Below are 9,620 nucleotides of genomic sequence, written 5' to 3' on the forward strand. Positions count from 1 at the left end.
CCAGACAATCCAGTGATTGACATCATGAGCATTGATCCACGCAATTTGCATGAATGCATCAACCAAGTCAGCGAGCCTGACAACCCGATCCTGTAAGTTGCCTTTTACGGAAAGCATGGGTTGCTGAAAACCAAATTCTATCCCAGATCTTCATGGGTACCCAGACTAATGAAGGGATTCGGTTATTACCATGTGTGAACTGGTTGATTGTTCCTGTAAGGAGTGGACCATTGTCCAGATGATGCACAAGGTGATTTAGCTATTATATTGCTGACAATGGAATTAAACAACATTCACTCACTCAATCATTATTAATTGATATGTTGTACACACCAAACATTCCCTGGTTTCCAATCACTCTGGTATGAAATATAAGGTGGAATCTGATTAATAAGTAGTAATTTTGGTATTAATCGATGAAAAATTTGTTTTATTGCACAACACGCATGAATATATTTACAGACACTTCGGGAACAATCAAGTGTCCAGTCTTCAATTTTAGGTAAAATCCATTTGCAATTTTCAAAAATGTTGCAAGACGTAATGATTGTGACTACAGTACTGGGTGTCATGCAATAGGGAATATGACATGGTCACAGAGTGTTCCATCTCGACAACACAACCATGGAGTGTTCCACCTTGAGAACACAACCATGGCATGTTCCACCTTGACAACGTGACCATGGAGTGTTCCACCTTGACAACAGGACCATAGAGTGTTCAATCTTGACAACATAACGTAGGTCTGTTCACAACATGACCTAGGTCTCTGTTTCACCTTGACAACATGACCATGGAGTGAACAGGTTTCACAACACGACCATAGAGTGCTCCATCTTGACAACATGACCTAGGTCTGTTCCACCTTCACAACATGACCTTGGTCTGTTCCACCTTCACAACGCGACCATGGAGTGTTTCACCTTGACAACATGACCTACGTCTGTTCCACCTTCATACACTACCTGGGCCTGTTCCACCTTGACAACATGACCATGGAGGGTTCCACCTTGACAACACGACCCTAGAGGGTTTCATCTTGACAACATGACCTAGGTCTGTTCAACCTTCACAACATGACCTTGGTCTGTTCCACCTTGACAATGCGACCATGGAGTGTTCCACCTTGACAACAAGACCCTAGAGGGTTTCATCTTGACAACATGACCTAGGTCTGTTCAACCTTCACAACATGACCTTGGTCTGTTCCACCTTCACAACACGACCTCGGCCTGTTCCAACTTGACAACATGACAATCGAGTGAACACGTTTCACAACACGACCCTAGAGTGTGCCATCTTGACAACACGACCATGGCATGTTCCACCTTCACAACATGACCTTGGTCTGTTCCACCTTGACAACATGACCTTTGTCTGTTCCACCTTGACAACGTGTCCATGGAGTGTTCCACCTTGACAACGTGTCCATGGAGTGTTCCACCTTGACAACGTGACCATGGAGTGTTCCACCTTGACAACGTGACCATGGAGTGTTCCACCTTGACAACGTGACCATGGAGTGTTCCACCTTGACAACGTGACCATGGAGTGTTCCACCTTGACAACGTGACCATGGAGTGTTCCACCTTGACAACGTGACCATGGAGTGTTCCACCTTGACAACACGACCATGGAGTGTTCCAACTTGACAACATGACCATGGAGTGTTCCACTTTGACAACGTGACCATGGAGTGTTCCACCTTGACAACACGACCTTGGTCTGTTCCATCTTGACAACACGACCATGGAGCGAACACGTTTTACAACACGACCATGGAGTGTTCCGCTTTGACAACACTACCATGGAGTGTTCTACTTTGACAACACTACCATGGAGTGTTTCACAACATGAACATGGAGCGAACACGTTTCACAACACAACAATGGTGTGTTCTACTTTGACAACACTACCATGGAGTGGACACATTTCACAACACGACCATGGAGTGAACACGTTTCACAACACGACCATGGAGTGAATACGTTTAACAACACGTCCATCGAGTGAACACGTTTCACAACACGACCATGGAGTGAACATGTTTCACAACATGACCATCGAGTGAATACGTTTCACAACACGACCATGGAGTGAACACGTTTCACAACACGACCATGGAGTCAACACGTTTCACAACACGACCATGGAGTCAACACGTTTCACAACACGACTATGGCATGTATCAACCTAACAACATGACTATCATGTGTACCATCTTCACAATACAATCTTGTAATTTCCACCTTGACAACACTTCACATATTTCACATAATCAGGGCGTGTAGTCTATAGGCAATGAATGAATCATTGCATTAAATAAACAGCAGATATTCAACAAGATGGCTGTCAATATTAACGAAAATTTACAGAAAATATGCATAACATTCCCAAATGCTTCATACACAGCTACCCAGTGGTAGACATTAAAACAAACAAGAGCCTTATAATTGTCAAAACATTCTCGTGAATTCCTATGGATTAAAATCAGTTAGATGTATCTTTAGTACACACATAAAATAGAACTATTCACGAGTTTCATAAAATTGGTATTACACGACTGCAGTATCTGAAAATGAAGAGAGTCTCTGGGCTCCCCTTTATTATATTTTTATTAAGATAATTGAACAACTGTTTTTTCTGTACGATATGTTCATTTCAGAGACAAGATGTTAGTCTAAATGCTCTGTATCAGGGCGTGTGTCGTGGCGCACACAAATAGGTGTTTTCTCAACCATAACATGAAATAGTTATATTACTTTAACTTTTGTCTGTCCAAATTATATGGTCAAGATAATTTCGTTTTTATTTTGAGGCTTTTAACCACACCTATTGAGGATTAATTATTTATGTCTTATATTAATGGCGGGTTATGAGTTACTAAACTCAGTATAGTCCTGTATCTGTATAAGATACTCAACTAACCTTGGCGATGTGAGATATTCCCCTTTTTGTTTGTCAAAACACTTGCCACCTGCCTCCGTGGTGGATAGAGCGTCTGCCCGGAGACGGAAGGTCGACCCCGTTAAAAGATGGTACTTGTTGTTACCCTGACTAGCACCCTGTGGGCTAGCGCACTATTATACGGCATTAGTCCGGACTAGTACAAGCGCGCGCACGCACGCACACACACATGCACGCACACCCACGCACATATGCATACGTGTCGCTTTAGATAATCGCAATAGTCTTGAATGCGACGTTAAAACCCCCATCAACTAAGCACAAGTCTTGCAACATCTCCATGCATACACGCACGATCGGCGTTTTTCCCTCGACCCTTATATCACAGGGTGGCTGTTGTTGACGGCATACCTCCGTTGAAGACTGAATGAGTTATCGTTATGCAGGGCTGCACTACTAAGAATTTACCACAACGAAAGTGAAAATAGATTTCCCAGAACACTGACGCCAGTATGTAGGTCAGATGCACAGTGAAAACGCCGGGAGTAGGTGACGCAGTGTGCAGACATCCTAGATTCGGACATCAGCACCCAGACACACCCTTCACGTTCCACACAGGTAAGACAAGTTTATTCAGTGTTTATGTATAATTGCTGTTATCGACGTTTGTTGGTATCCGCGACAGTGTGAGTGATAGAGGTAGGAGAACATAGGGAGGTAGAACAGTTGCCTCGGCAGATTAATGGTGTGTGTGTGTGTGTGTGTGTGTGTGTGAACATGTCCTGTTATGTGTTTTCTTCTCTACATGACACTCTTTACTTTTGAAACACTAGTAGGGTGACCTCACCTCGAAGCCACTTGCATTGCTCTGTGTTACCCCAAAACAGACATTGAATAAACTTTGACAATGCAGGGGAGGCAACTCTGAGTTGGCGTCTGAAGCGAATTTCCTAAAAATCGGTGGCATGTTGTTGTTTAACGCTGCACTCAGCAACGATTGTGAACTGTGGTTTGCTCACTTATTTCATAATTCGGGATCCGTCTCCGAATTGTATTACACATCAGTGCAAGGGAAGCAAGTCTGTTTTGTGCAGTTTTTCACGGACAAGATTCAGTTCGACCCCAAACGAGTTAGCGACCGGTCATTATATATTTTTTTCAAAGCGATTGGTGATTTTAAGTGTCATACGGTTGGAATTTTCCGAGGTAAGAGTCTGACACGATTCCCCCTTTTTCATTCAGTCCTCAAAGAAGACGATTACATTTGGACAGTCATTCATACAGGTAATGATAAACCTGTTTTGTTTCATTCAAATACCACTGATATTGTTACTGTTTATTATTATCATCATTATTATAATTGTTGTTGTTGCTGTTGCTATTGTTATTATAATACAGGCCAGTATATGCTACAGTCTCAAAGTGACATTGAATATTTCAAAGATGCAGTTTTGTGACCGATGAATACAGTGATCTTTAAGTGTTGGCTTGTGAAGGTGTATGTCCAATGTCTCTGTTTTCAATTGTTTTTTTTAATTGATTGCAAGGTGTAATTATGAGATTGTTCATATCCATAGACGCAATTTGTCGACGATGTCATTCATCGGGCGAGGAGGATGTCGCCACTGTGGATGTAGAGAATACGTGAAGCCACCAGAGGGAGAGAAATGTTACCACTGCAACCACGAGATAGACCTTCACGACGTCAAATATCAACCACAACCAACTGGTGGGACACCAACCAGCAAGACCGGTGAATCATCTGTTCAGAACACAATGGATGCTGCCACGGTGGATGTTAGTCTGATGCACACGGGAGAGGCGTTTGAACAAGGAGCCCCTGACGTATGTTTCGAAGAGACGTGGGAAGTCCGCGCACCGTCTGACTTGGCGCATGGACATTTCGTCAAGCTCCATGATAGAGGTGCAGTCATCACAAAGCGAGTATCACCAATGACAGGAAAGGATGGAGATATCGGATCTAGTGAAGGTAATAGTCACTCTACTGCAGCACCAAGATCAATAGATGCGAAGCCAGACAAAGAACAGTTAAGTCCAGTTCCTAAACGAACAGCGTCTATGATCAGTACCCCAAAGAGGACACCGATAAAGGCATCCAATGTGTTCGTAGCTCCAGCACCTTTCAATGGACCGGTATGTATTGGTACTTTGTAATAGATGTTTTTATGACATATCATACAAAAGCTATAAAGCTTCGACGTGTGATGATAATTTTTGAAGATGATGATCATGGTGTTGGTGGTGGATATATGATGTTTGATGATGATGAAGATGATGAAAAAAATACTATTTTGTTTCGGAATACTTTTTTGAGGACCTTTCAAGTGATGAGTTATTAATTCGGAGCCAACACTGTGAATCATCTTGCCCAGTCACCCAGACATGCTTTGGTCATAAACACAGTGTTTGCTTTGTTTGTAGAAACCATCTTGCTGGCGTCTTAGAATGAGCCATCTTGCCTACGGAACTGAACCCTCAGAAGCACTAAATGGCTCATACAAAATTGCCGAGAATGGTCGGACAATCTATGTGGGCAATGCCGAAAGTGCATCAATCAGAAGAGCACTGAGGAGACATTTCAAAGGAATGGACAAACAACACATTGGAGCATATCTAAGCACCCTACACGAAGAATACAAAGAGGAATTTATAACAGTGTTTTGGCTTGATATTACCATCAAACATGCCTGTAATTGTAGCTACCTTAAGTGTTTTGAAAGAATGGAAGGAAGAAAGCCACTGTACAACATGCAGGGCCATCCCTTCATCGCGCGACCAAAGCGAGTCGGTTCTTGTTCTGAATCTGGCCCAGATGATCACAAAATGGATATTCATGAAATCGAAAAATCGGAGTAAAGGATACTTTGCGAACATTTTGAATTTGAATAGGGCAAATGTATTCTCATTTGCATAAGTTGTGGTTAATTACTGTTTCTTTGTCTCACCTATTATTTTCATATGACTTAGTTGAGCTGAATAAAGATATCGTCAAAAGGAAGATTAACTTCGTTATTATTGAGGTCATATATTTGACATGGCATCAAAAGGGTTGTCGTCACGTTTACTGACATTTTTGGTTATTAATATAGCCAGTCAGCTTATCAGAGTGAGTGAGTGAATTGAGTTAAACGTCGCTTTTAGCAATATCACGGCGATAGACACCAGAAATAGGCTCCACACATTGTACCCATGTGGGGAATCGAACAAAGAGCTTCAACGTGACGAGCGAACGACAGACCATTTGTATTGGTTTAAAAGAAGGATATTTTTTATATAATAATAAGTGACCAAACAATAACCTGTCTCGAACACATACATTTACGAAAGGTGAGGGATAAGGGTGTTATATTGTGTAACATTGGTGATTTCGTCATGGCAGTCATATTGTGTGATTCATTATGCATGCTGTCGTCCATTAGTTTGTCTTGACCTGGCATGATTGGGAACGGGGCGGTCGGGTAGCCTAGTGGTTAAAGTGTTCGCTCGTCACGCCGAAGACCCGGGTTCGATTCCCGACATGGGTACAATGTACGAAGCCCATTTCTGGTGTCCCCCGCCGTGATATTGCTGGAATATTGCTAAAAGCGGCGTAAAGCCATACTGACTCACTCACTCATTCATGATTGGGAACAGGCCACAGGCAGTTATCGCCATAACATTGCTGACTGGTTGAAACAGCATTTTACTCGGTTACATTTCTAAATGACAATATTGTTTGTGGTAAATTTAAGTATTAATGTTATTTGTTGTTTAAAGCTGCATTCAGCCCAGTTATAGTCCAGCTACATGATGGCGGCTTTTTTAAAACTGTTTTTTTCTGTACGATTCCGAGTCGTGCTGTCTAACAAATAGCAAAACCTATTGTATTTGTTCACGTTTCAGACATGGCAATGTTCACGGACATCAACCGAGACAACAGAGGAATTGTTCGGGGTAAGTGTCGAGAATGCCCCGAGGAATGTTCTCAGTATTCCCAGCCTGTCCTCAGACACAACTGTACATATTGCGGGTGTCCGGCGGGTCATCATGAGAGGGTGGTACCTGGACCTAAACCCATCATCAAGATGGAACCAGGGGAGGAGGGGGCAGGATCTCCGGGGCGGAGTGATGACCGACCACCACGCGGTCCGTCGAGAAGACCGGACGGGTGGTGTAATGCCCAAGCCCAGCCAAGTACCTCCAGGCGAAATGAGTCGCCCACTGGCTCACAAAATCACCAGGATACATCACGTACAGTAATCCAGGTATCATTTCAACCCGTTACCTTAGCTCTTTAGCTTTAGAAAGTTTTAGAAGTTAGTTTGTAATTCGTGAGGTTTCATTTTAATGTAACCTTTCCTATATGGCTTATATTGTGTAAGCATCAGTGATGGATGGAGAACATGATTAACTAACGTTTGATCTTAGCTGCGACCGAGGCTTTGAACATAAGCACGTGCATACGTACGTTATTTGTTGTTGCACCACAAACCTATGGAATGGGGGATGAACTTGACTTGATTGAACAGGTTTCTACCAGCTGCACTTTAAATATTTTACTTGTATGTTTCAGAAACGTTGTAAGACGTTATTTGAGGATTCTGGCGTCACATATTCTCATCTTCAAAGAAACCTTACAAAATCTCAACGCGGCGTGTTTACAATCCTATGGAAGGGAAACATAATTTATGTTGGGGAGCCAAAAAAGACGCCCCTATTAACTAACCTTCGTAGTATCTTTACTGGTGGAAGCAATCAAGATATCAGCAAATGTTTGAAAAGTTTATCCAACGATTTGAAAGAGAAGCATGTCCGAATCGCTTGGCTGACACACATGGATGACGACCCACACTGCCAAACGTGCAGAGAAGGCAAGAAAACGCTGCTTTCGTATCGACACTGTGTTTCAAAACTGCAAAGCAAGAATCCAAGGGAGGTCCTCTTGGATCTCAAGACAAAATTATCACGCCAGTAGAATCAAAATGTTTCTCGTGTTTCAACTGACCACAAATTGTAGTGTTTAGTTTGAAACCTTTCTAATCCTGGCATCGTCTATGTATCTGTATGTCTCTTTATCTCAACAGTCTGTAGCATAATTGTGGTTTTAAGGATTTTCTGGGAAAATATATTTTTAGGTAAAATCCCAACTCCCCAGTATGCAACAAACCACTCAGGGTATAACAGAAGATTATGATGTTTGAACATGTATTTGGGTGAAGGAAAATGTCACATCTCAAAGTTCCTTTACCTTTCAAAGCTCTATTTACAAGACATTTCTACATATCTTGTGATAAGAACATTATAATGCTGGGCAGAATGTGAATTAGAATCACCTCATCATATTTTGTGTGATCCCCAGTAAGGTGCTCTAGCTTTGGTTGCCAGTGGTATACTGGTTTACTGTCCCTTGTCGATAGGTATTATCAAATAATTAACTTGTTTTCATCGCAATATTGCCGATGCGATGTAAAATGTTAAGTCGCTCACTCATCATATTTAGATATGATACAACCTGAGGCAAAGGAAATACGAGAGTATCCAGTAATTTAATATGTACTGTTTCCCTACTTTTGAACTACAGTAAACTACGGTTATAACGAACTCAAAGGGACTACCAATTTTAGTTCGTTATAACCGTAATTCGTTATCAGCATATGCACAGCATAACTATAGCATATAGTCGGGACTAAAAAGTTAGTTCGTTATATCCGTTAGTTCGTTATAAGCGTGTTCGTTATAACCGTAGTTTACTGTATGCCTATGAGTATGTGTTATGAGTAGATGCCCGAGGAAGAATAATCCCGAAGGCGTACGTGGGACTTAAAATATCAATCAACGGTTTATCTGGTTCAGAATCGGTTATCTACGATCGCCGTCGTATTGACGTAAACGATTTACATTTGACTTAATCATTAATCATTATCGTTATCATGATCTAGGTAGTGCTGTAGCCTATTTTTAGTCATAAGTTCCATTATTTTGCAGAGATTTGAGGTTAGGGATATTGGCCTATAGGAGTTTGCCTGATCTGCTGGTTTATTTGGTTTAGGTATTGGGATTACTAGAGCTTCCTTCCATGAGGATGGGACCTGTCCGTTTAGGTAAACTAGGTTGTATAGTTTAAGTAAAGTTTGGAGTAGTTTGGTAGGTAAGTGTTTGATTATTTGGTAAGAGGTGAGGTCTAGGCCAGGGGCTGTTCCTTTTTTTCTATTGTTTAGTACGTGATTTAGTTCTTCTATGGTGTAAGGTTGATTTATTTCTAGGTTGTCTTGTCTGATTTCTTTGGAGAATTTTATTTCTTTATTTAGTTTATCTTGGAATTTCTTACTGAAGTTACTGTTGCTACTAACTTTAGAGAAGTGTTTGGCTAGGTTGTTGGCCTTTTGGGTGGGGTTTGTTGAGTTGTTTATATTGGGGCTTTTTTTGTGCCGTTTGATGCCTCGGATGGCGTGAATTTTGCGCCACACCTTCCTAGCGTCGGTGTGGTGGTTTAGCTCCTCACAGAATTTTTTCCAGTTTTTGGTTTTAGCAGTTTTAACTAGGTTTTGGACTTGGTGGTTTAGTTCATGAGCTGTTTTGAGATGAGAGGGGTCTCGTTTAGCTCTGTTGAAAGCTGATTTGCGTTTTAGTCTAGTTAGCTCTATTTCCTCATTCCACCAAGGGACAGTGGGTTTTCCTGGGTTGGATGATTTGAAGGGGATTGCGGATTTGGC

General features: G+C 41.8%; 2 protein-coding genes across 4 annotated transcripts; one reads left to right on the top strand and one right to left on the bottom strand.

Moving 5' to 3' along the window:
* Window positions 1–649: 649 nt before the first annotated feature.
* On the bottom strand, window positions 650–1,832 carry LOC125381165. The gene is made up of 2 exons (XM_048397585.1): window positions 1,445–1,832; window positions 650–1,357 (listed from the first exon to the last, which is right to left on the bottom strand). Exons 1-2 carry the CDS (start codon window positions 1,749–1,751, stop codon window positions 1,215–1,217), a joined length of 450 nt encoding a protein of 149 aa, XP_048253542.1. The 5' UTR covers window positions 1,752–1,832; the 3' UTR covers window positions 650–1,214.
* A 1,553-nt stretch (window positions 1,833–3,385) lies between these two features.
* LOC124140831 lies at window positions 3,386–9,273 on the top strand. 3 transcript variants are annotated; one of them, XM_048397577.1, is made up of 5 exons: window positions 3,386–3,525; window positions 4,150–4,191; window positions 4,485–4,897; window positions 6,811–7,172; window positions 7,481–9,273. In XM_048397577.1, the coding sequence occupies exons 3-5, from the start codon at window positions 4,501–4,503 to the stop codon at window positions 7,880–7,882; spliced, it is 1,161 nt and encodes a 386-aa protein (XP_048253534.1). In that variant the 5' UTR covers window positions 3,386–3,525; window positions 4,150–4,191; window positions 4,485–4,500; the 3' UTR covers window positions 7,883–9,273. The 3 variants fall into 3 exon arrangements, with proteins under 3 accessions (XP_048253534.1, XP_048253536.1, XP_048253535.1); XM_048397579.1 differs by lacking the exons at window positions 6,811–7,172; window positions 7,481–9,273 and adding an exon at window positions 5,350–5,926 and having other exon boundaries at window positions 4,485–5,061; XM_048397578.1 differs by lacking the exon at window positions 4,150–4,191 and having other exon boundaries at window positions 3,398–3,525.
* Window positions 9,274–9,620: the final 347 nt, after the last annotated feature.

This window comes from Haliotis rufescens, unplaced genomic scaffold, assembly GCF_023055435.1.
Source record: "Haliotis rufescens isolate VD_foot unplaced genomic scaffold, xgHalRufe1.0.p SCAF_17, whole genome shotgun sequence".
Lineage (NCBI taxonomy): Eukaryota > Metazoa > Mollusca > Gastropoda > Lepetellida > Haliotidae > Haliotis > Haliotis rufescens.